This window comes from Protopterus annectens, chromosome 10.part0 (genome assembly GCF_019279795.1).
Source record: "Protopterus annectens isolate FY-2018-M chromosome 10.part0, PAN1.0, whole genome shotgun sequence".
NCBI classification, from domain to species: domain Eukaryota; kingdom Metazoa; phylum Chordata; order Ceratodontiformes; family Protopteridae; genus Protopterus; species Protopterus annectens.
The window spans coordinates 1,454,007,246-1,454,034,780 of NC_056744.1; the positions used below are offsets into that span (position 1 = coordinate 1,454,007,246).

At 39.2% G+C, this 27,535-nt stretch overlaps 1 protein-coding gene across 2 annotated transcripts in view; it reads left to right on the plus strand.

The window, feature by feature from the left end:
* The window catches only part of EPS15 (epidermal growth factor receptor pathway substrate 15), a 2,462,763-nt gene that overhangs the window by 2,222,295 nt on the left and 212,933 nt on the right, over nt 1–27,535 (plus strand). For both annotated transcript variants that reach the window (XM_044086083.1, XM_044086082.1), the window contains exon 23: nt 1,551–1,713. In XM_044086083.1, the coding sequence (XP_043942018.1) occupies nt 1,551–1,713 (163 nt within the window). The remainder of the gene's footprint in view (nt 1–1,550; nt 1,714–27,535) is intronic.

Genomic DNA, 27,535 nt, shown 5'->3' on the forward strand with positions numbered 1-27,535 from the left:
CTATCTCTCAGTGCACAGGTTCCAATTTAAATGCAGGCTGTTATTAACAGGTCAAAATTAAGAGAACCTGGAGTTAAACAACACACAAGCTATAAAAACCGGTTATATCAGCTGAAGACAAGGCAGAAAATTAGGGGGTGGGGGGTGGGAAAGACAGTTTTAACAGAGATGTGAGGAATCACAGTGCAAATTATAAAACCAGAAACATATAAACTGATCTCTGTATATTTGCAAAACAGCAAGACAACAGATATCTAAGCAACAATTTAGCTCTATAATACAGAAACATATACTCAGCTCTATGTATTTGCAGATAGTCTTGTAAGGCTCACAGTGCACATGTTCCAATTTAAATGCAGGCTGTTATTAACAGGTCAAAATTAAGGGAACCTGGAGTTAAGCAACACACAAGGTATAAAAAACGGTTATATCAGCTGAAGACAAGGCAGAAAATGAGGGGTGGGGGTGGGAAAGACAGTTTCAACAGAGATGTGAGGAATCACAGTGCAAATTATAAAACCAGAAAAATATATACTGATCTCTGTATATTAGCAGAACAGTAAGACAACAGATATCTAAGCAACAATTTAGCTCTATAATACAGAATAATACAGAAAAATATACTCAGCTCTATATATTTGCAGATAGTCTTGTAAGGCTCTCTCTCAGTGCACAGGTTCCAATTTAAATGCAGGCTGTTATTAACAGGTAAAAATTAAGGGAACCTGGAGTTAAGCAACACACAAGCTATAAAAACCGGTTATATCAGCTGAAGACAAGGCAGAAAATGAGGTTGGTGGGGTGGGGAAGACAGTTTCAACAGAGATGTGAGGAATCACAGTGCAAATTATAAAACCAGAAAAATATATACTGATCTCTGTATATTTGCAGAACAGTAAGACAACAGATATCTAAGCAACAATTTAGCTCTATAATACAGAATAATACAGAAAAATATACTCGGCTCTATATATTTACAGATAGTCTTGTAAGGCTCTCTCTCAGTGCACAGGTTCCAATTTAAATGGAGGCTGTTATTCTCCAAGTAATACAATCAGAAATTTGACTCATTTTACACTTTTGTGCAAATAATCAAAAAATTATTACAAATTACTTTCAAAAGTAATTTGATTACTGTAGTTCATTCAGTGTAATTCTTTATTTCCTAGCTTGGCCTCTCGGTTAAAGCCTGTGTAACTTAATAATGTTGTCTTCCTCCATTAGCAACGGTGCTTCTTTTAGTGAGTAATTTGTGTGCTTAAAAATATCCTGGGGAGGGGCTGACATTTTTATAGTGTATGAAAATAGAACTCTGTGTGTGTGTGTGTGTGTGGGTGGGTGGGTGTGTGGGTGTGTGTGTGCGTGCGTGCTTGTGCGTGTGCACGCAATGGAAAGTGTTCTGACAACCAGGAAAGCAGGCTAATGGTTAAGCTAACAGAATGAAATGTTTAGTTAAGCCTCACATTATTAATTTGTATTTTGTAATATAAATTAATATTTCAGTTTCTTTTAAGATCTTAGACTTAAATGATTTATAAATTTTACTCCAGCCCAGCAGTGCAGATCTGTTTTCTGCTACACTAACGAATTCTATGGATAATGCATTCAGCAGTAAAAATGTGTTTGAAGAAGACCCACAGAAAAACGAAGATGTTCCCCCAGCACTTCCACCTAAGACTGGAACTCTGACAAGACCTCCACCACCTCCACCTGGTAAATAACTATGTAGTGTTTTGTGCCTACTTTTGCAATTCGTAAATAATGTGATTTGTCATATAGCTTACAATCCATGAGGGTTGAGTGTACTGCAGTCTATAAAAACTGTCACTGCACCTTCTCGTTACTGGGGAAAATGTTTGTGATTGCTGTTGGCTGCATGCTGCATGTTAGAGCTATGTATATAGGCTTGTCTGATCAGTAATTGATACAAAGCATACCTTGCTGCCTTGTACTGTTATTGACTGAGAATAGATGTAAATCACTTAGTCTTAACTAACAGTCATTTAAAAAGCATGCCAGGCCAAAGATGATTAAGCCTCCATAGGTAGGAAACGTGCTTCATAAATATTGATATAATTTATCATAAGTTTGGTTAATACCAGATTACTATGTTGTGTTTTCTGTTACTGGATATGGTAGTAGTGAACTGTTTTTTTTTTTTTTTTGTATATAGTGAAATGCCTGGGGCTTTAACCAATACGTTTTTATCATTGTTTTATTTTATTAATGATAAAGTTTACTGGATTTGTGCATTTTTGCATAGTTTTAATGATTGTTAGAGGCACTTGCTTTATTTAATGGGACCTATGTTGTACATATCTCCCTCTTCTCTGTTAGAAATGGTGGTCATTTGAATCTTTTGTTGCTGCTGCTGGGATTTGGAAGTTATTTTGTGATCTGTAACTCGGGTCCTGTATTTGTGCCAATGTTTTCATCCATCTGTAATGTACAGTAGATTCCATGTGTGAGCTGTTTCGTGGAGAGTATTTGTAGCATATGCAGAACATGATGCATTCCTGTATTTGGTTGTGGTGCATTAAGCAACTTCCAGCTGGTGTTAAATGTTAGACTTTACTTCATGACTCAAAAATCCTGAAGGAGGAAATAGGGCTGTTCTCATTGGCTAAACTTCTTTTACTGCCAAAATATGTACATGCATTCATACAAATATTTACAGGTGTGGGCAGTAATGCCCTTCTAGCCTGCCAATATACCAAAACAATCATTCTCGTGGTAAGTGTCCAAGTTCATAAAAAAACATCTAAAGTTTTTGCTTCATTATAATTTGGTAGTCTATTCCATGTGTTATCTACTTTCTGAGAACCAATTAGTACATCTGTCATTCCTGTGTGATCTCCTACACTAGTTGTCAAACATTTCCAGAGGTAGTTGTCTCTAAATTCCAGGTATACTTGAATAAGGTCTCCTCTTAAGTATCTATATGAAACATTGTACAAGTGCATATATTTTAATCTTTCATAGCAACTTCAGTTTTCATATCCATGGATGCCCTTGATATATTTTTCACTGTACTCTTTCCAGTTTAGTCAGACTAGTTTTCTTATAAGCTCTCCATATTATTATACTGCACACTGTTGCAAATAATGATTTCATCATTTCTGATTTTTCTAGACTTTGTAAATTTTTTTATACAGCCTGTTGTTTTATAGCTATCATTAACAGATTGGATGATATGATCAAGAAAACTCAAAGCTGGATCTACCCGTATACCTAGGTCCATAACTGAAACTGCACTATCAGTCACTGTGAGCTGTATCAGATATTCACCATTTAGTCTGTCTCCCAAATCTGTTATGTATTGTTTATGATGAATTATAAGCTTTGTATTCTCCTGTGTCCAAATAGTCAATTTAGTCAAGATACTTCACATTTCCTACTTGCAAGCCATGTAGCTAACCATCTTATCAAATTACATTAATGCCAGTTGTTCAAATTTACGGGTCAGTGTTTTGTGAATGACTCTATCAAAGGCTGGAGTTAAGTCAACATAGATTACATCGCAACACACTTTTTCATTCATAGCTGTTATAAATTACATCACAGCACACTTTTTCATTTATAGCGGTTATAAATTACATCACAACACAATTTTTAATTTATACCTGTTAGATAATTATAGAGCATAGTGTTACAGGTAGTTAATAGATATATTTTCAACATTTGCATGCTGGCATTTGGTTTCTTGTCTCAACCTTTCTAATTCTGACAATAATATATCCAAAATAACCATTTCCATTATTTTCCACAGTGGATCTGTATAACTGGGTTTGTTCTATTCCTCTTTCCCTTAATGATGGTTTTAACAATGGATGTCTCCTTTGGTCATTATTACTAATTCCATCTCTTCTCTGTGCTTTGTTTGGGTCCTGTCTGCACAGCTCTTTTTCAGTATAAACACATTTAATTTCAATGTGTGCAGTTACTTGGATGTTAAAACCACAACTTATCCCCCAAAACTGTTTTGCATAAGGTTTTGTTAATAAATCTATAATCTGTTGTGTCTGAGAATAAACTTTGCAATCTGCAGACAGTTTATTGGTTTGTATGGTTTTACTCCTCTGACATTTTTTGTTGTCTAGATAATGAATGTTCTTCATGTTTCACTGTTGCAGTCATTACATTTGGGTAATCTGCTGGCAGGTTGCCCTCAGTCGGCCTGAATTCCAAAGTCTTGGGTCCTGCGTCAGTTGCTGTCTCTTCTTCCATGACTTCAGGTCATCAGGGGTATAAAACAGCCAGCCAACGCCATTTTCTTCAGTCTTTTTTGCTGCACGGTGCCCGAAGGAGAAGCAGTTAGCAAGTGCTGGTCAGTCGACTCCTGAAATTTTTGAATTCGAGTTTCAGAACCGAAGTCTTCACTAAAGCTAAGTACCCTGTTGGGGAAACTTTTTCTTGCTCCATACTTATGTCAGTAAAAGTTAATAATTGCATTACTTGTGGGAAGCAAATACTTCATAAGGATTTCCATTTGTACTGTATTCCTTGCCTAGGCCCTGATCATAACGTGCCTAGCTGTCGGTTTTGTGCTAGATTTAACCAACGCACTGTTAAGCGTCTGTATATCTTTGCTTCAAAATGTTTTGGAAACAGATTTAACTGTCCTGAAATGTCGCCGGATAGCAATCCGACTACTGCAGTTCACAAAAAACACAAAGAAAATGACTGTCGAGGTCCAAAACTGACGACGAAGCTTCTTCTAAGCCAGTCGCCGGTTCACCGGTACTCAGTGAGGTGCTTTCGCAGCCCCTGATACCCGCTACTTTCGAGTTGCAGGCCTCTACCGAGACCCATGTGGAGTCCAGCACGCCGCGAGATTCTCAAAGTATTGTACCCGCGGATGTCTCTCCCTTGGATGGGTCTGGAGCCGCTGAGCAGGCACCGGCTTCTGAGGGTGTCTTCAGGCCTCAACATTTCTATATAAAACCGACACCAGTTTCAAAATCAAAGACAAAAGCAACTTATAAAGGTAAAAAACTGATGCATGAGCCACGTGCTCAGGCCTCTATGCCCAAAAAGCAGATGATCAAAATGGCTGAAGACCTAATTACCTTGATCAGGGGTTCCATCCCCCTCCTGATAAGAGGCCTAGGCAAGACACTTATTATGAATCTTCAGATCAGGTTTCTCTTTCTTTTGATTCCTCTTCTGATGAGGAATTTTCTATACCACCCTATGAGGATTTCGACGCAGAGGAATCTGTCCCATCTGCATCTCCTCCTTAAGATTATTCCTTTGGAGAAACCTTGCATACTTTGAGGGAGCATTTTTACTGGGAGAGTCAAGATTTTTCAGAATCAAAAAAAGAGGCTTAGGAATTTCCTTCTTCTCCCCCCTCAGCATAGGCCTTTAGCCATACCTCCTGTTTTTAGACATTGTGGATGATGTGTTTTCGGAGTCAAGCTTGACTCCAGACTCCTTACCTCTGGCTCCTAGTAAGTCAGACAGATATTACAGGGTTTTTGATGCACAAATTTTTATTTAAAAACCCTGCTGCTGACCCTGAAACTATTTCACAGGGTCAAAAAGGTGTAAAGGCCTCAACAGCAAAAAATCCTACCCCTTCTGATAGAGATTCCAGGGCACTGGATAGATGGGGAAAGAAGGTTTATACATCTGCAATCTTGGCAATTAGTATCTTAAACTGCTAGTTTCATATGCTTAAGTATCAACAGCATGTTATGGGATTACTGAAACAGAAAATGTTGATTTCTGAATGTGTAGACAGTAAAGACTTGCAGGAATTATTGCATGCAGCAGAACAAGTTGGAAAGCATACTTTACAATGTGGTTTTGATTCCTTAGAGGCCTCCTGCAGGGCCGCATTTACTGGATCTGTGATTAGAAGGCATGCCTGGCTAAAAGAGCAAAATTTGCCTGATCATGTTAAAGCTTAATTGCTGGATGCACCTTTACAGCATGATACTCTGTTTAGTATTAAGGCAGAAGAAGTTTTAAAGAAAATGGAAGACGAAGCTAAGTCTATGCAAACTATAAAAGACTTCTTACAAGTGCAGTTACCAAGATTCAGTAGACACTGGCCTACAAAAAATTGGTCCTTTCCTGTGTCCGACAGAGCTCCACGGGGCAAATCCAGGCACCCTAAAGGTTCTAGATACCAGTCACAGGATTCTTACAGGTCAAAGCAATGGGGTGCCTCTACCTCCAAATCGGGAGGAAGTAAAATGCAGCCCTACAGTAAACAGTCTCAATGACTTCCCTCTGCCATCACCAAGCACTTATCTTTTGGCAGCTCCCTTAGGGGGAAAATTAGCACTTTATGCTCAAAATTGGCAGTTAACCCAGGACAAGTGGGTATTAAACATAGTATCCCAGGGATACAGGTTCCACTTCCTCACTCTGCCAATTTCAAACGGTTGGCCAGATCTGCCAAAAAATCAATGGGCAGAGGCACAGAAACAAGTTACGTCCCTGATGGATATGGGGGCTATTCAGCCAGTGCCAGAACAGGAAAAAGGACAAGGGTTTTACTCAAAAACTCAAGACTGTTCTTGGTACCCAGAAAAGACAAGGCCTGGTGCCCAATACTGGATTTATCAATTTTAAACGCATTCCAAAATTCAAAATGCTAACTTTGCAGCAGCTTCTGCCCATGCTGGGCAAGAACGCTTAGCTAGTGACTTTAGACTTAAAAGAGGCATACCTGCATATCCCAATAAGGGAATCGTGCAAAAGATACCTCTGTTTCAAGGCTGGCTTTATGCATTACCAATTCTCTACACTGCCCTTTAGCTTATCTACTGCGCCCAGGGTCTTTACAAAGTGCCTGGCACCAGTAATTGCATTTTGCAGACAAAGAAGTATAAAAATCTATCCTTACTTGGATGACTGTTTCATTCAAGCAGAGACCATGGACATTCTTCATCAGCATCTGGCATTTGTGAAAAGGCTTCAAACATGCCTAGGGTACACAATAAACAAAAAGAAATCACAACTGGTACCCTCTCAAAAGATAACATTCCTGGGTGCAAGCTTGAATACAACTGCCCAGATGGCTTTCCTCACGTCAGACAAACAAAGACAACTTGACTATAACAGATGGCAACAAAAACCCAGTTATCTGCAAGACAGACAAATTCTGCAGGCTTTGGTGTTCATGGCATCCTGCATTCTACTGATTCCATATGCAAGACTGCATATGAGGAAACTACAGTGGTACCTAAAAAGTTTATGGAGTCAACATTGTCACAGTCTGGAAACAATGATTCCTCTCATTCCCTGCCTACAACAGGAGCTTCTTTGGTGGGCAGAGGCATGTCACCAAAACATGGGACGGTCCTTCATCACTCTACCCCCTGCCAGCCAAACCTTAACTACAGATGCATCAGACTATGCATGGGAGGCCCACCTGGCGGGAAGATGCATTCAGGGCATATGGACCCCACAACAAATGCATCAATCAAAAAGAGATGTTAACTATTCAAAATGCCCTGACAGCCTTCAAGGAGTTACTTCATCCAGGACAACTACTGATAAAGATGGACAATACCACGGTTATGTGGTACATAAACAAGCAAGGGGGCACACTCTCATACCCCCTTTGCAGACTAGCCATGGCATTATGGGGCACAGCCTTGACTTACCAAGTACATCTTCAAGCTCAATTCCTGCCAGGAAAGCAAAATACTCTTGCAGACGACTTAAGCAGAAGCCTTATGGATCCTCACGAGTGGAAACTGGGTCCACAAGTGTTCAGCATGATAACAAAGAAATGGGGGAGGCCGGACATAGACTTATTTGCCTCTCCTCAGAATTATCAACTGGACAAATTCTGCACAATGACTTACCACAGACAAGCATGGAAAGTGGATGCCCTATCCTTCAGTTGGAAAAACCTATCAGTTTACGCCTTTCCTCCTCTGCCTCTTCTTCCCAAGGTCCTACTAAAGGTCAGACAAGAAAAACCAAAAATGATACTAATTGCCCAGGACTGGCCCCTGCCAACACTGGTATCCAATCCTAAGGAATATGTCTCAATTCCCAGCTTGGTACTTGCCTCATATACCTCACTTACTATCTTGGCAAAACCATCAGATCCTGCACAATCAGCTCCAAACACTGGAGCTGGCAGCATGGCTGATAATGTAGTTATTCAAACAACACCTCTCAGTAAATCTGCGATGGATGTCATTTTGGAATCCAGAAGGCCTAGTACTAGAAAATCTTATGCTGATAAATGGAAGAGATTCTGTGCTTGGAACCAAGCACAAGGAACTGACACAGCAGAGCCAAATATTCCTCAGATTTTACAATACTTGACTGAGATGCTTGACAAAGGCCTATCTTTTTCATCAATAAAAATTCATGCCTCTGCCATCTTGGCTCATTACAACACAGAGCCACCAATCTTTTCTTACCCTTTGCTAAAACAGTATCATAGAGGGGCCAAAAATGTAATCCCTCCCAGAAGATCACCAATTCCTGCATGAGACCTCAATTTTGTGTTGGAAAAGCTCACCCTGCCTCCATTTGAACCAGCTGCTACTGCAGATATACAGTTTTTATCATGGAAAACAGCTTTGCTCCTGGCAATTACTTCAGCAAGAAGAGTTTCAGAGCTACAGGCCCTCATGGCTGTGGAGCCTTTTATCATATTTTACCCAGACAGGGTGTCCCTCAGGACCAATCCTTCCTTTATGCCTAAAGTGGTTTCCAGTGTGGCTCTTAACCAAACTGTTCATCTGCCAACTTTTTATCCAAATCCGCAGAACAAGGGGGACCAGATTCTGCAGTCCTTGGACGTACACAGACAACTAAGATTCTACTTGAGCAGGACTAAAGCTCTAAGAAAAACTGAGCAGCTACTGGTGGCATTTGCTGCAGGATCAGAGGCAAAGGCTGTTTCAAAGCAGACTATTTCAAAGTGGATAAGTCACTGCAGTTGTTTCTGCTACTTACATCATGCTAAACCGGTGCCCAAAGGCATTTAGGTCTCATTCCACCAGGGCTGCAGCTACATCAGCAGCTTTTCTCAGAGGGATGCCAACCAAAGACATTCTAGAAGCTGTTACTTGGAGTTCTGTGCATACTTTTACAAAGCATTATCATTTGCCTCTCTTCTCTAGGCAGGCTTTGCCACTGCAGTTCTGCAGGGCCTTATAGCCAACCCTAATGCTGTTTAGCTCCAGCCTCCCAACCATAGCTTTGGGATTCTACCCAAATGTAATGACTGCAACAGTGAAACACGAAGAACATAGTACAGTTGTGTACACTTACCATAAATGTAGATGTTCAAGTGTATTCACTGTTGCAGTCCAGGTTACCCGCCTGCCATCCCCCTTTTATTCTGGAGCTTCTCTTTCCTTCACTATATTCTACAGCCTTTGTGGTGTGTTTGCTTTTAGATGAAGGTAAAGTTTATGTTGTTGCATGTATATATAGTTTACATACTCATATATATATATAAATATATATATATATATATATATATATATTTTTTTTTTTTTTTTTTTTCTCCCCATTTGGGGGCACCTGGCATCTGGGGCAAGAAAAACTAAAGAAAATGGCGCCGGCTGCCTATTTTATACCCCTGATGTCATGGAAGAGGAGACAACAATCGACACAGACCCAAGACTTTGGAATTCAGGTTGACTAAGGGCACCCTGCCAGCAGATTACCCAAATGTAATGACTGCAACAGTGAATACACTCGAACATCTACATTTATGGTAAGTGTACACAACTGTACTTTTCCTATTATGCTCAATATCTTTATATAAATTTTCTTCAGTTTTCCTGATCTTGTCTCACACTGCTTAATTTGTCTTGTCTGCCCAGTTTTTCAGTTTTCAAAATGATAAATTTGAATTTGTGTTTCTCGTTTTTTATCTCTCAACCTTAAGGTATTTTCTTCTTATGAAACTATATTCTCCTGACTTTGCGTGCCTAGATCCTGATGTTAAACATTTTTTTTGCATTCAATTTCCCTTTCAAAACTTTCTCCGTTCCTTCTCATTCTTTCCACTGGTGAGTGCTTTGTTAATCTTCTGTGCATTGTTTTAGGTTTCAGTTTGGCAGAATTATCTAGCAGTGATGTAATCTTTATAACGTCATGATTACTGCATATCAAAGGTAGTAAACATGACATGAAGTAATAATAATCTCCTTAAGTCAAGAAACCACAAATGAAATTAGTGCTTTCATCCACTTTAATCTCGTGAACTTCATCAGAAACAATTAGATATTCACCTACCCCCTCATTAAATACTGATTAACAGGAAATGCTGTAAAATTCATGATGTATATTATTACTTATGTTCCAAATGATTCTCTTAAACCTTAAAATATATATATATATATATATATATATATATATATATATATTATATTATGTACAATGCCATAACATAAAATATTATAAAAATGTCATATTTATACATGTATATAGATAATATATTGTTAACTTATTTATACATAAGAAAACATTTAATGTTTATAACTTCATTTAAACCCGGGGATACATCTGCTCCAAACAAAAGTTGCCGAAAGGCTTCCCTTTGTTCCAACTTGATGTCCTTCAAGGATGCATCTGCAGTCCTAACATATGGGTTGTCCTGCCTCAGGCAGCCCTTCGGTCGGCCGGATTCCAAAGTCTGGGTCTGGCCTCGGCTGATGTCGCACTTCACCCGACGTCATAGCTGCTGTGAATTGGGTATAAAGGCATCAGCCGACGCCATTTTCCTCAGTCTTTCTTGCCGCGCGGTGCCCGAAGCAGAAGCTGTTCGCAAGTGCCGGTCGGTCAGATCCAGAGATTTCTACTACCGAAGACTTCTAAAAAGCTAAGTACCCTGTTGGGGACTCTTTCTTGCCTCAGCCGATGTCAGAAAAAGTAAATAATTGTTTAACTTGTGGGAAACAAATACCTCATAAGGATTTCCACTCTTACTGCCTTCCTTGCTTAGGCCCAGACCACGACGTATCAGCTTGTCTAGCCTGTGCTTCCTTCAACCGACGGATGCTTAGACGTCGGTCGGAGTTTGCAGAGGAGTTTTTTGGTCCCGCTTTTGCTTACAAAATGCCGTTGGAGACTCCGACTTCACATTTAGCGAAAAAGCGTAAGGAAAAGGACCGACACTCGCGGCCTGTGGTTTCGGCCGAAACCACGGTTAAGCCAACCGCGAGTGTCTCGGTTTCGGCTGAAACCGAGTCCTCGGTTCTTCCTTCGGCCGATAGCATACCTCCGACAGTCGAGGCCTCACACATGGCTGAATCGGCTTCTGAAATTTCTCCTGCTGTAGCAGGCACCCAGGATTTATCTGATACTATTCCTTTAGACATATCTACTCCTGCACGTGGAGCTGCTAGGCCACCTGCTTCTATGTCTATCAAGGCTTTCTCTAGGGCTAAAGCAGCTAAAACTTCTAAGGCCTTGCCTGCTAAAACCCCCTCACACAGGCCTACCTCTAGTTCCCAAATGCTCAGCCTGGCTGAGGATCTCATTTCTTTGATCAGGGGATCCCAACCTCACCCAGACAGGGCCTCTCAACCCCCTCCTGAGAAGAGGCCTAGAGCAGAGCCCCCGGATCCAGTTTCTACAGACTATTCCTCGGATGATTCAGAAAACTCACATCCTCCAGAAGGCCCTTATTCTCCATATGAGGATTCTGATGCAGAAGACTCCATTCCTTCTGCCTCTCCTCCTGAGGAATTTTCTTTTGGAGAAACCTTACATGCTATGAGAGAGCAGTTTCAATGGCAGGGCCAGGATTTTTCAGATTCAAGGAAAAGGCTTAGGACCTTTTTACATTTACCACAGCATAGGCCTTTAGCCATTCCTCCAGTACTAACAGTTGTGGATGATGCATTTAATGATGCCTGCACTGCCCCTGACTCTCTTCCCCCGGCCCCTGCTAAACCCGACAGATATTATAGGGTCACGGACACTCACTATCACTTGTATAAGGCTCCTATTGCAGATCCTGAAACCATTTCACAGGGCCCCAAAGCTGTAGCAGCTGCCTCTGCAAAAAAAAAACTCCCTTCTGAAAGAGAATCTAGAGCTTTGGAGAGATGGGGTAAAAAAGTTTATACTTCTGCTACTCTTTCAGCTAGGACCTTAAACTGTCAATTCCACATGATTCAGTATCAGGAATTTTTGTTAGATCAGCTAAATAAAAAAACTGTCCTCTCCTGAACCTATAGACCGTAAGTCCCTTCAGGATTTGGTACATAACACTCAGCAGGTCAGTAACCATTCCTTAAAATGTGGCTATGATGCACTGGAGGCTTCCTTTAGATCAGCTATGACTGGAACAGTGATCAGAAGGCATGCATGGCTAAAAGAGCAATCCTTACCAGACCATGTAAAGTCAAAGCTCCTAGATGCTCCCATGGAGAAACAAAGTTTGTTTGGCTCCCCTGCACAACAAGTGCTAAAAAAGGTGGAAGAAAAAGCAAAATCTGTCCAAACAGTCAAGGATTTCTTACAGGTCCAGCCTCCGAGGTTTAGTAGAAATTGGCCTTCGAAAAATTGGTCCTTTCCAGACACCAGAACACAGAGAGGCAGAAATAGGCGCCCAAGAGGCAGAGGTCAATCCAGAGGTGCCTACAGGGGACGTCAGTGGCAGCCTAACAACCAGAGAAGTACTGCCACAGATCCAGCTACTACCACTTCCACAGGCCAGGCACAATGACTTGACTCTGATACCGCCTACCAGGGAACAACTGGAAGCACCCTTAGGCGGAAAGCTAGCCTTATTTTCCATAAACTGGCATTACATTACAGGAGACAAATGGATTTTACAGACAATAGACAAAGGCTACAGGTTTCACTTCCACACTCTACCAAAAAAGAGAGGAATGCCAAACCTACCATCAAACCAAAAAACAAACGCTCTAGGACAAATCAACCACTTACTAAGGATGAGAGCTATAGAAAAGGTACCACCTATGGAACAAGGACAAGGATTTTACTCCAGACTTTTCCTGGTACCAAGGAAAGAAAATCAATGGAGGCCTATTCTTGACCTGTCCACTCTGAACACATACCTCATTGTTCCAAAATTCAAAATGCTGACCCTACAGCAGCTTCTTCCCATGCTGGGCAAGAAGTCTTGGCTGGTGACTCTAGATCTCAAGGAGGCATACCTGCACGTCCCTATACGACCAGATTGCAGAAGATACCTCAGATTTCTTGCAGGATCAGAGCATTATCAATTCTCAGCATTGCCCTTTGGCTTATCTACTGCGCCCAGAGTATTCACGAAATGCCTGGCATCAGTAATTGCTCATTGCAGGCTACAGGGAATTCAGATTTATCCATACCTGGACGACTGCCTAATACAAGCGGACAACAAAACCAAATTAACAGAAGATTTGCAAAAGGTTATACAACTACTGCAAGCCCTGGGATACACAGTCAACATGAAAAAGTCAAGACTGGTACCATCCCAAAGGATAACATTCTTGGGTGCAGAACTGGACACTTCAAATCAGATGGCATTTCTCACAACAGAAAAGCAAAAACAACTACCACTCTATTTCATGGCATTAACAACAGAACCAGCTTACAGCAAGGAAAGTCCTGCAAGCCCTGGGTTACATGGCATCCTGCATAATATTGATTCCACATGCCAGGCTGCATATGAGAAAGTTGCAATGGTACCTAAGGAATATATGGTCTCAACACAAGCACAGTCTAGAAGCCCAGATTCCAATAATTCCATGCCTGAAGCAAGAATTTCTGTGGTGGGCTCAGGCCTGTCAGTTGAACAGAGGACTGCCTTTCCACAAACCTCGCCCAAGCCAGACTATCACCACGGACGCCTCAGACCTAGGCTGGGGGGCTCACATGGTGGACAAGTGTATTCAAGGCCTATGGACACAAGACCAGCTGAACCTGCACATAAATCAGAAAGAGATGCTGGCAGTGAAACAGGCAATTCAGACATTCAGACCGTTTCTTCAACAGGGTCATTTGCTGATAAGGACGGACAACACCACAGTCATGTGGTATATCAACAAACAAGGAGGCACACACTCATATCCTCTCTGCCGGATGGCAATGGACCTGTGGAATGTGGCCCTGAACCTCAACATTCAGCTCCAGGCCATATTTGTGCCAGGAAAAGAAAATATACTAGCAGACACCTTAAGCAGAACTACCACGGATGCCCACGAATGGATGCTGCATCCAGACATCTTCAAATCCATAACAAAGAAATGGGGACTACCAGAAATAGACTTGTTCGCATCCCCGCACAACCACCAATTGAGGAAATTCTGCACAAGGACATACCACCCACTTGCTTGGAAGGTGGACTCCCTATCCTTCAGTTGGGAAAACCTGACAGCATATGCATTCCCACCTCTTCCTTTGATGCACAAAGTGCTACTGAAGATCAAAGAAGATCACCCAAGGATCATCCTGATAGCTCCAGATTGGCCGAGGCAGCATTGGTACCCACTTCTGAGGAGTATGTCTCGGACACACGCATGGCCTCTACCTCTAGTTCCTTTGCTACTAACACAGAACAACTTCAAGATCCTACATCCAAACTTGAAAACACTACAGCTAGCTGCTTGGATTATTACATAAAACAAAATAACCCAGATTTATCTCAGAGGGTTAAAGACATTATCCTGGAGGCTCGCAGACCCTCCACAAGGAAGACTTATTCAGCCAAATGGAAAAGATACCTCATTTGGAGTGCAGCAAAAGGAGAAAATGTTTCATTAGCAAACATAGCTAACATCCTGGAATATTTAGCAGAGCTTTTCCACAATGGCCTGTCTTACTCCTCCATTAAAATTCATGCATCATCAATTTCAGCACAATACAACATGGATCCTCCAGTCTTCTCTCATCCACTACTCAGGCAGTTTCTGAGAGGAATTAAAAATGTAAAGCCTCCAAGGAAGCCACCCTTGCCTACATGGGACCTTAACTTTGTGCTGGAAAAGTTAACACTTCCCCCTTTCGAACCAGCAGCATCAGCAGAATTACAGTTCTTATCTTGGAAAACTGCTTTCCTACTTGCAATCACTTCAGCAAGAAGGGTTTCTGAATTACAGGCATTAATGGCAGTACAGCCCTTCCTTATCTTCCATCAGGATAGAGTGTCCTTGAGAACTAACCCCACTTTTATGCCAAAGGTGGTCTCCAGGGTATCATTGAACCAAGCAATCCACCTACCAACATTCTTCCCCAACCCACAGAATAGGGGGGAAAGACTACTACATACCTTGGATGTGCACAGGCAATTGCGCTACTATCTGGACAGAACCAAGAGCAATAGAAAAACTGACCAGCTTCTGGTAGCATATGCAACAGGAATGGAAGGAAAAGCAATTTCAAAACAGACAATCTCAAAATGGATAGGAAATTGCTTTAGATTTTGTTACTCCTTTCATGGAAAGACAACTCCAGAAAACATCAGACCTCACTCCACAAGGGCTACAGCCACTACTACAGCTTTCTTACGAGGAGTGGCTACCAAAGACATTTTAGAAGCTGCTACTTGGAGCTCCGTGCATACATTTGCCAAGCATTACACTCTACCTTTATACTCCAGATCCCGAGCAGGTTTTGCAACTGCTGTTTTGCAAGGGATCTTAACTACACCATAATCATCTTACTGCCTCCTCCCCCAGTTTGGCTATGGTATTCTACCCATATGTTAGGACTGCAGATGCATCCTTGAAGGACATAGTACAGTTTTGTACCTACCATAAATGTAGATGTCCGAGAGGTATGCATCTGCAGTCAGGATTACCCACCCTCCTTCCCCTCTGTGGTACTCCTAGGGTATTTGCCCATCTTATAGCTAGCTGGGGGAATCTATTATGGTGTATTTGTTTGTATATATGTATATACATGTTTATTTTTGATTGCTCTCTACTGTTTGGAAACATTTGCATTTATCCAAATTTAGCCTTCCTAGAGGGCACCTGGCATCTGGGGCAAGAAACACTGAGGAAAATGGCGTCGGCTGATGCCTTTATACCCAATTCACAACAGCTATGACGTCGGGTGAAGTGCGACATCAGCCGAGGCCAGACTCAGACTTTGGAATCCGGCCGACCGAAGGGCTGCCTGAGGCAGGACAACCCATATGTTAGGACTGCAGATGCATACCTCTCGGACATCTACATTTATGGTAGGTACAAAACTGTACTTTATTTGTATCCCCCAGGAACATTCCTTTCTCTACACTATCTAAAACAAAAAATTCAAACTTCTTAACATTTTTACAGGTGAGTGTATGTCTTGCCAATGAATTGTTTGTATCCTTTTTCTTTATGGCCAAGACATGCTCATATATCTTACGTTTTAAAACTCCTTTAGTCTTACCAATTTAATAGTTTTTACATGTACTACAAGTCGCTATGTACACTGTACTTTCACTATTACAGTTAAAATATTTGTTTGCCCAAAAAGTCTGTCTCAAATGGTCAACAGTGATGAAAGATGAATTACTAATGAACCTACATTGCTTACAATTCATACATGCAAAAGTTCCTTTTTTATTGGAACACATCCTCAAATTGTTCCTGTCTGACAACTTTGGTAATTCTAATATCTGCTGGATATTAGTGGACCTCTTAAAAGTAAATCTAGGTATCAAACCCACATATGAGGTCAAATCCTTATTCCCCAAAATAATTCTCCAGTTTCTCTCTGACATCCTTGATGAGCCAAATTTCACTCACTATAGGCAATGGAAAAGCAGTCCTAAATTCTTGATTATTCTGATTGGTATCTGTATTTAAACTTACTGGGGGTGCCACCAGTATATCACCAGAGTTTAAAATAGGTTTGGCTACCCTTTTCCTTAAATGGGAAACCTCATTTGCTATGACCTCCAGCCAACATTGATTGTAACCCCTTTCTGTGAACATCTGCCTGAGGAGCATTAATTCATCTCGAAAAACATTCTCCTCAGATGTAAGCCTACTCAATCTAATCATTTGTTCCTTGATGACTCCCTTCTTCATGTGAGTAGGATGCAAACTATCTTTATGCAGGTACTGGTTGGCAAAGCAAGATTTCCTATAAATCTTACTATTGAACTGTTTATTAGTATAATCAATAGTCAAAGCCAGATCCAAAAAAATGATCTGATTACCATAACCTCCTATTTTGAAAAATAAAAAATCTGTAGTATTATTTAAATCAGTGACCAAATCTAAGAATTCAGAACGATCTCCAGACCACAGAAAAAACAAATCATCTATGTATCTGAAGTATAGTTCAACCTTATTGAAACTAGGATGTGACTCGAGAAACTTTTGCTCCCAATTTGCCATGACAATGTTGGGAAAAGCCGGTGCAACTCTTGCCCCCATGGCCACTCCTGACAATTGTTTGTAAAATGCATTATTAAAACCGAAGAAGTTATTATATAACACTAGTTCCATTAACGTACAAATGGTGTTCACCTTAACTCCAGAAAAATCTGTATTGTGTGTAAGATATTCTCTCATGAATTCCAAACCCTTTTCTTGATCTATGGAAGTATACAGACTCCTAATATCTAATGTGGCAAAAGATATATTGTTGTCAAATTTCGTATATCGGCTTAAAATTTCCAATAGATGCCATGAGTCTCTTAAATAGTGTCTTGACTTCTGAACAACTAGATTAAGGACACTATCCAACCATATGGAAATATTCTTAGTTTTAGACTGCCTAGCTGATACAATAGGCCTGAAAGGTGGATTCCTTTCATCATTTTGAACCTTCAGAATACCAAAAAATGTAGCCATTGTAGTGTGTTCAACTAATAAAAATTCATATGCCTTATTGTCTATTTCTCCTTGACAAAGCATATCAAATAACATAGTGTCCACATTCCTAAAACTACTTTTGATGGAATCTGAAGAAACTTTTTTGTATGTGCTAGAATCTTCTAATAATGTATTTAGTGATTTCTCATAATCACTGGTGTTCATGATTACTATTTTTCCCCCTTTATCTGCCTTCATAGTTCTAATGTTACGATTTTTACTCAAATCCTTCAAAGCACATAATTCCTCTTTAGGTAAATTACTTTGGACATTAGAACATTTTATATCCCTAAACTCTTTCTCACATAAGGTCTGAAAAACCTGAAGAGTGTTCACCAATGGTGGATTGAACACACTAGGTTTTGTAGGTATAAAAACATTCTTTGGTTTATTAAGGTTGACATCCTGCATGATATATTTCAAATTGAGCTTACGTAGAAAGAGTATAAAATCTATCAACAATTTCCCAATATTTACCCCACAAGTAGGAATGAAAGAAAAACCTTTACTTAATACACTTTTGGTTGCCATAGACAAAAAAGTTTCAGACAAATTCACAATGTCAGTGTTGAAATAAGCAATGGGTTGTGGATTTACCACCGACGTTTGTTCTTTCCTTTGAACTTCCCTTTCCTCTGGGTAGAATTGTACCATTTGGTAGTCTGTTTGTTGGTAGACTCCAGATGGTGAAAAGGGCCTGTATTTTGTCCATTGGAAGAGCCCACTACTTCAGCATAACTTGACCCAGCCTGTACTGAAGTAATAGTTGTTTCACCTACTTTGTTAGCCACTTCCTTTTTATTCGATGTTACTTCAACTTCAGATGAATTAGGGATAATATCCCTTGAGACAGTGCTATTTCCTTGATCTATATTACTCAATTTAACCATCGGATTTGAGATGTTAGTAGCCAAATCTGCAGTTTTAACATATTCTATACTGCTGATATAAGCCTGATTTAGCTTATATGCTTGAATGTCTCTCTTAAGCTTAGATTGTTTCCTACTAATAATAGTTGCTCTATGTCTATCTGCCTTAGCTTCCATACTGTTATGCAATGTCAAAAAATTATTAAAGCAACTATAATTCTTTATTTCTTCATCCAAATGTTGACTATTATTCCTCACCGCTACTAGCTCCTTTTCATAGTGTGCAATTAACACTCGCATCATAGCAAGTTCCGTTTCATTATATAGTTCAATCAAGGTATTGCACAGTTCATCACCAGGCAACACACAATTGGGGAACTTATTCAACATTTGGATGAAGAAATAAAGTAACATCGAATAAAAAGGAAGTGGCTAACAAAGTAGGTGAAACAACTATTACTTCAGTACAGGCTGGGTCAAGTTATGCTGAAGTAGTGGGCTCTTCCAATGGAGAAAATACAGGCCCATTTCACCATCTGGAGTCTACCAACAAACGGACTACCAAATGGTACAATTCTACCCAGAGGAAAGGGAAGTTCAAAGGAAAGAACAAACGGCGGTGGTAAATCCACCACCCATTGCTTATTTCAACACTGACATTGTGAATTTGTCTGAAACTTTTTTGTCTATGGCAACCAAAAGTGTCTTAAGTAAAGGTTTTTCTTTCATTCCTACTTGTGGGGTAAATATTGGGAAATTGTTGATAGATTTTAGACTCTTTCTACGTAAGCTCAATTTGAAATACATCATGCAGGATGTCAACCTTAATAAACCAAAGAATGTTTTTATACCTACAAAACCTAGTGTGTTCAATCCACCATTGGTGAACACTCTTCAGGTTTTTCAGACCGTATGTGAGAAAGAGTTTAGGGATATAAAATGTTCTAATGTCCAAAGTAATTTACCTAAAGAGGAATTATGTGCTTTGAAGGATTTGAGTAAAAATCGTAACATTAGAACTATTAAGGCAGATAAAGGGGGAAAAACAGTAATCATGAACACCAGTGATTATGAGAAATCACTAAATACATTATTAGAAGATTCTAGCACATACAAAAAAGTTTCTTCAGATTCCATCAAAAGTAGTTTTAGGAATGTGGACACTATGTTATTTGATATGCTTTATGAAGGAGAAATAGACAATAAGGCATATGAATTTTTATTAGTTGAACACCCTAGAATGGCTACATTTTTTGGTATTCCGAAGGTTCAAAATGATGAAATGAATCCACCTTTCAGGCCTATTGTATCAGCTAGGCAGTCTAAAACTGAGAATATTTCCATATGGTTGGATAGTGTCCTTAATCCAATTGTTCAGAAGTCAAGACACTATTTAAGAGACTCATGGCATCTATTGGAAATTTTAAGCCGATATACGAAATTTGACAACAATATATCTTTCGCCACATTAGATATTAGGAGTCTGTATATTTCCATAGATCAAGAAAAGAGTTTGGAATTCATATGAGAGAATATCTTACACACAATACAGATTTTTCTGGAGTTAAGGTGAACACCATTTGTACGTTAATGGAACTAGTGTTAGATAATAACTTCTTCAGTTTTAATAATGCATTTTACAAACAATTGTCAGGAATGGCCATGGGGGCAAGAGTTGCACCGGCTTTTGCCAACATTGTCATGGCAAATTGGGAGCAAAAGTTTCTCGAGTCACATCCTAGTTTCAATAAGGTTGAACTATACTTCAGATACATAGATGATTTGTTTTTTCTGTGTCTGGAGATCGTTCTGAATTCTTAGATTTGGTCACTGATTTAAATAATACTACAGATTTTTTATTTTTCAAAATAGGAGGTTATGGTAAGCAGATCAATTTTTTGGATCTGGCTTTGACTATTGATTATACTAATAAACAGTTCAATAGTAAGATTTATAGGAAATCTTGCTTTGCCAACCAGTACCTGCATAAAGATAGTTTGCATACTACTCACATGAAGAAGGGAGTCATCAAGGGACAAATGATTAGATTGAGTAGGCTTACATCTGAGGAGAATGTTTTTCGAGATGAATTAATGCTCCTCAGGCAGATGTTCACAGAAAGGGGTTACAATCAATGTTGGTTGGAGGTCATAGCAAATGAGGTTTTTCATTTAAGGAAAGGGGTAGCCAAACCTATTTTAAACTCTGGTGATATACTGGTGGCACCCCCAGTAAGTTTAAATACTGATACCAATCAGAATAATCAAGAATTTAGGACTGCTTTTCCATTGCCTATAGTGAGTGAAATTTGGCTCATCAAGGATGTCATAGAGAGAAACTGGAGAATTATTTTGGGGAATAAGGATTTGACCTCATCTGTGGGTTTGATACCTAGATTTACTTTTAAGAGGTCCACTAATATCCAGCAGATGTTAGAATTACCAAAGTTGTCAGATAGGAACAATTTGAGGATGTGTTCCAATAAAAAAGGAACTTTTGCATGTATGAATTGTAAGCAATGTAGGTTCATTAGTAATTCATCTTTCATTGCAGTTGACCATTTGAGACAGACTTTTTGGGCAAACAAATATTTTAAATGTAATAGTGAAAGTATAGTGTACATAGCGACTTGTAGTACATGTAAAAACTATTACATTGGTAAGACTAAAATATATGAGCATGTCTTGGCCATAAAGAAAAAGGATATTAACGATTCATTGGCAAGGCATGCACTCATCTGTAAAAATTTTAAGAAGTTAGAATTTTTTTGTTTTAGATAGTGTAGAGAAAGGAATGTTCCTGGGGGATACAAATAACAAGTTGGAACAAAGGGAAGCCTTTTGGCAACTTTTGTTTGGAGCAGATGTATCCCCGGGTTTAAATGAAGTTATAAACATTAAATGTTTTCTTATGTATAAATAAGTTAACAATATATTATCTATATATATGTATATATATGACATTTTTATAATATTTTATGTTATGGGATCGTACATAATATATATATATATATATATATATATATATATATATATATATATATATATATATATATATATACATATATATATATATATACATATATATTTTAAGGTTTAAGGGAATCATTTGGAACATAAGTAATAATATACATCATGAATTTTACATAATTTCCTGTTAATCAGTATTTAATGAGGGGGTAGGTGAATGTCTAATTGTTTCTGATGAAGTTCACGAGATTAAAGTGGATGAAAGTGCTAATTTCATTTGTGGTTTCTTGGCTTGGTTCCTTTGGTTTTCTCAGTTCAGCGTTCAGCAGAGTGTTTTCCAAATAATCTCCTTAAGATCACAGTATGTTCCATTCCCTGTAGGTTTGTTTACACTCTGCAACAATTGTTATTCCTTAACATATATTGAAAATAATTTTCTTACTAATGTTGTAAAATTAATGTTATTATGGTGAATTTAGGTCCACAGCTACTGTTATTTTCCCTCCTGTGTTTGAATTCTTCTAGTTCATCAGCACTTAACTTTGTGGCTCTCTACACGCCAAACAATTGTAATCCAATCCAGGGTTGTCTTTACTGTCACAGTTGCACAATGTGTAGCATTGGTGTTGTCATCAAACATGTATTAATCACAGGTCTCATAATGGTCTTTAATCCATATTGTACCACCGCCTCCTGATGTTTTTACTAGAATGTCTGTTATAGTTAATGACATTTATACCCTGACAGAGCTGGTTTCCACTCATAGTTTTTTTTACCATGTTTGACAAACAATAATAGTATCGATATTGTGTAAATCTAACACAGTTTCCAAAAAAATCTAATTTTTCTATATTGAATTGTTAAATTATCTGATGCAAAAATTATCTTATCTTGTCTTGACAAGTGTACTCCATCCTGTGCAAAAAATACATACACGTGTGTTGAAAATTTGGTTCAGATGTTGTACACGTTTTCACTTTTTTTTAAAATTGCGCCATTTTTTCTTGTAGGTATTTACCAAACAAATATTTTAATTCACATCGGCCTCCTCTTTCTGTATGTGATGTGCGAAAAATGTCCTAACACCTGTACAAGCTATGCTGTGTAAGATGGCCATAACTTCTGTACTACCAGTGACTCTGTACTAAGTTGTAAACACAGGAAAGTAAGATATTTAGCTTATCAATCCACAAAGTTAGTGGGAACTCTAATTTGTCTTACTTTTTAGGCCAAAAGGTTTAGTGCATTTATTCCCAACATTCTGGAAATTACTGTTATAGTGGAGTTTTGCCCATTTTGTTAGAGGAGAGGGTCAAGTATGCTAAGTCAGAAGAAAAGAAATTATTGTGTTGGATGTAGCACCAGCTTTTTTTGTGAATCTTTGTTTTCCAAATGCACCCGTATTTATTGATATTTGACCTCTGTCTAATGCAGGTAAAGAGATAGTAAATTGTTGTTCATATAATGTTATTTATATTGTCATAAATGTTTTATGTTCTAAATATCTCAAAAAAACAATTAGCACAGAAAGAGCTGCTTTGCCTTATATGAAACACTACTCTGAATGAACAAAATTCTGATAACAGTTATGTGTGTAACATGAGTGGTTGTTGAGATGTAAGCTGTTTACAAAATATTACAAACTTAACAGATGCATTTGTTGGAAATGTAGAGACATAATTTTATTCTGTCAAAAAAATTAAGCTCCACCTATTGGCAGTTACAGTGCAAATTTCAAGAGCTCCATTTGAGAGAATCGGTTAAAAATTTTCTGATGGATGTATTACTTGTCACCTTTACTATATTAAAAGCAAAATAATTCTAACTTGATTAGAGTGTTTTGTGTGTTACATTTAGATTTCTAGGAACCTTAAATACCACTTTCTTAAATATAGCGGTAACTTCTTGAGCTTGTTTGAACATAATAATATTATGTGTGTTAGACTGATTTCAGTAAGTCAGGCAGAAGTTTAAAAAAAGGGGGTTTCAGCATCCAGTCATAAAATACTGCCACAAGACCATCACTCTGTATGCATTTACAGACTAGGCACGGTGCATCAAGACGTGGAGTTCCCTCAACAAAAGAGCATTGCAGAGCCAAAGGTACAAGTTAGGGCTTAAAGGCCTTTTGCTAGTACAATCAGGCTCTTCCAGTTAACTGTCTGCTTTTCCTTTGCAAGAAAAGATCTGTGGAGAAGTTCAAGCAAGACTCCAGAGAGAATGCCAGAAAACAGTCTCCTGACCAATCAGTACCAGAGGGTCCAGCGCTGAAAGTTTAGAAACATTCTGATCTGAAGATCTCTTGGATCTGCTCTCCATCTCCTCATTTTTCCCCAGAGCCAAGCAGTCCATGACTGCATTCCTCCATCTTGCAAGAGATGCACCCATCCAGGCCACCTTCTGTGGTCTCCTCATCTAGATCTATCAATTCTTCAGGGGGTCTCACCAAGGCAGATGTTGATAGGATGATGTGGAAGTTCTGCTGAAAGCAGATCCAACTAAAAATCCTATCGGCATCAACCCTTTAGGGTGCTCCAAAAACACCACCAGCATCTCCTTCATTAATGTCTCCTATGTTGGTTCAACCTTTGCAACAGCAGATCTTTGGTGCGAGGATCCCTGTAGTATCTACATCAACACCAGTAGTGCTTACTACTCTAATTGTATCCCATTCTCTCTCTACTCCAATTCATTCAGATCGAGATGAGACACTGAGCCAAAGCATTAGTGAAGGACCCTGGGGGGATGAATGGACTCCTAAGTTTTCAGATCCATCCTTCCCATAAGAGCTTCAGCACTGGAGAGTTCAGCTTTGATGTTAGCTTTGGAGCAGAAGAAAGCCAGTGTCAGTGAGATTCTTTTGGCTCCAGCATTGAGAGAGATCTCTCTAGATTCGGTCTGTGGCTAAGCCTTCAAGGCTTTTGAAAGGGTATTTGCCAGGTCAAGAGAAGGGATATTTGCATTTTGCTTTACTCCATCGCAACCCCTGCTGTGTATTTCTTCTGACTTTGTACCTGCATGTCAACAGGGACAGTCACCTTCAAGAAGTCTCAGGTAAGCTCACAATTTGAGCACCCAATCTGATTAAGACCCATTTCCAGAACCCCTATCGAGACAGGTTACCAGAATACAGAAATGCAGGAGACACTAAGATTCCTAACTGAATCCGTTACAGAAGACATGGGCTTGGATGAAGGGGGAAGGCTCCCTAAGATCCCCCTTGAAGATGTCACTTTTGGAAATATCTTGGAATTGATTAAGCAAAGGAGGGGTGCTTCACCAGTACACCTTTTCTAGAAGAATCTGTGTTCCTAAAGGTTTTGGGAGTTATTTCTTCTACATTCTCGGTGGTTCATCTTGCTGATAGTCATTGATTTGGTAACTGAGAATGCCTGTAAGGATTCTGACACAGTGGAACCTCTCCCTGAAAAAACAGATAAGATGTTAGCTGCAGTGAAGGACAAGGTACACTGGAGCAAAAATCCCCCAGTAGATGCTATGGTTTGGCAGCAGCCACAAAGAAAGAACCTTTAGAAGAGAGTATGTCTATTCACCCCCCAACAGATAATCAAGAGTATTGGTCAGATACTGGGAAATGGACTTGTGCTTCACCGACTTTTACTGTTAGAGTGCTGAACTAACTTGTGTATGTGACATGCTTTCAGAGCGAATTGACTGAAGAACTCACCAATTTCCTTTCAGTTAACTTATCTTTCAACAGCCAAACAAAAGTGGAATCTCGGCTTGTCTACTTTGCCATCCTTGTCTAACATATCCATGTGTCTGCTGTCTAATGCATATGATGGTGTGGCTAGAGCTGCAGGTACCAGTATAGCTGTACACCACCATGCCTTGATGCAATTGTCTGACTTTGTGAAAAGTTTCAAGACATCCTTTTTTAATGCCCCATTTGATCACTCCACTTTGAGTCTAAGGTTATGGAAACTCTTACCAGGAGTGAACATGACTGTATTTATTTATTTGGCTTTGTTTACCAGGAAAGTCCAACTGGGTAATGTCCATTTTTAGTGGAGGCCCCGGGAGGAAAGTTGTATTTGTTTACATTGTATTATACTTGGGTCTAGTTAAACACAGAGTAGTTACATTTTTGTTACTTTTATGCACCTACAGTAGTCATATTTATGCATTTTAAGATTTTGCAGAGGTAGAAATTACTAAAGAGAAAGCCCATGTGCAGCTTAGTAGTTTGTACAGGCAGCAGTTATGTATAAGAATTGTTTTGCCATTTCAGTGAGAGGTTGAGAGTATTCTGTGTGTGTATTGTATGGTGAGTATTCCAAAATTATTAACCAAAATGCAGCAAGCTGAAGTAATATTCTTTATTCTCACAAAGCAACACCACTATACTAACGAGAAGTGGCGAGTATCCCTGCCTAGTTTTGCTTTGTGAGAATAAAGAATATTACTTCAGCTCGCTGCATTTGGTTAATAATTTTGGAATATTTATTGGGATTGATTGACCTACCAACTTGGAACTTGTTTTCTCTTTTATTGTATGGTGAGCACAGAAGAATTTGTGTTACTGAAGACTTTTGGAGTTCGTTCTTCTACATTCTGGGTGGTTCATCCAGAATGATGATGAGCATGTGCAGAACCAGGATTGGTTAAGATGTTGTTTAAGCAAGGTTTAAAACTATTGTGTTTGTCAGAGAGATTTATTTGTGTGGGGATACGATTCCAGAGTTTAGCAACATACTGGAAGTAGAGTGAGTCCCCAGCAACATTATTTGACTTATTTCTGAATAATAAGAATTACTATAACAGAATTCCCTTTATTGGACAGTAGGGCAGTAGTATGTTTCTTTAGTGCAGGGCATTTTTCTGGGGGATGAATTAGTTTGTGTGGTGTAGTTAGCTATGGATATGTTGGGTAGTTGTGCAGTTCAAGTAAGTTTAATTGCTTTAAGCTATGACAATGGTGGGTCACATGAGAGAGATTGGTGGCAAATTTAGCTATTTGATTGTATGGTCTTTCTTTGAGTATTGTTTAAGTTTGTTAGTTTAGGAGTGGGATATAAGAGAGTTGGCAGTAAGAAGGTGGTAGCTAGAGTTTTTCTTGCAGTATCTGTAAGGAATCCATTGTTCCTATAAAGGGAGCCTAGTCCCTGGTGTGTAGAATTAGTGCTGTACAGTATATGCCGGTCATATTTGAAGTTATCATCTATTACAATGTCTAGAAGTTTACTGTGAGTTACAGTTTCAATGACAGTCTTATTTGCTGACTATTATGAAAGATTGCTTTTGATTTTGGCAACTTTCTAAGGTAAAAAGTATTAACTTTGTTTTCTTTGGGTTGCGTAAGAAGGTTTGATTCTTTGAGCCAGGTTTCTACAGAGGAGAAAGATTTTTGGGTAACATGTTGAAGCTTATTTATTGTTGAGGCTGCAAATATTATTGTTGAGTCATCTGCATACTGAACTAAACCAGCATGGCGAGTGAAGGTGTGGAAGTTATTAATAGATGACACAGGGTGGAGCCCTGAGGAATACCTATAGTAACTGGGTGAAAGGATGAGTAGGTTTGTTGCCATTTAATGGCTTGTTGGCTTCCACATACGAACTACTTAACAATGACCAGGAGTTTTGTGAAAATCCTATTGAGGAGAGTTGAATGTGTATTTGTTGTGAGGCAATATAAAATGCCTTTGACAAGGCTAAGAACATGGGGACCACAAGGAAGACCATTCCATTCTTTCTATGTCAGTTTATTGCATTGTAAGTTTTGTAGAGCAGTAGTGGTGCTGTGTTGGGGCCTAAAACCATGTTGTGTTTCTGAGAGCATTTTATTTGAGGTTAGGTTTTGCATCTGCTGCATATGGATGGATTTCACTAATGTTTTTTTTTTTTGGGGGGGGGGGGGTGGCTTGTTCCTGGTCTGTAGTTATTAAACTCTGCATATTTGCCTCCTTTGT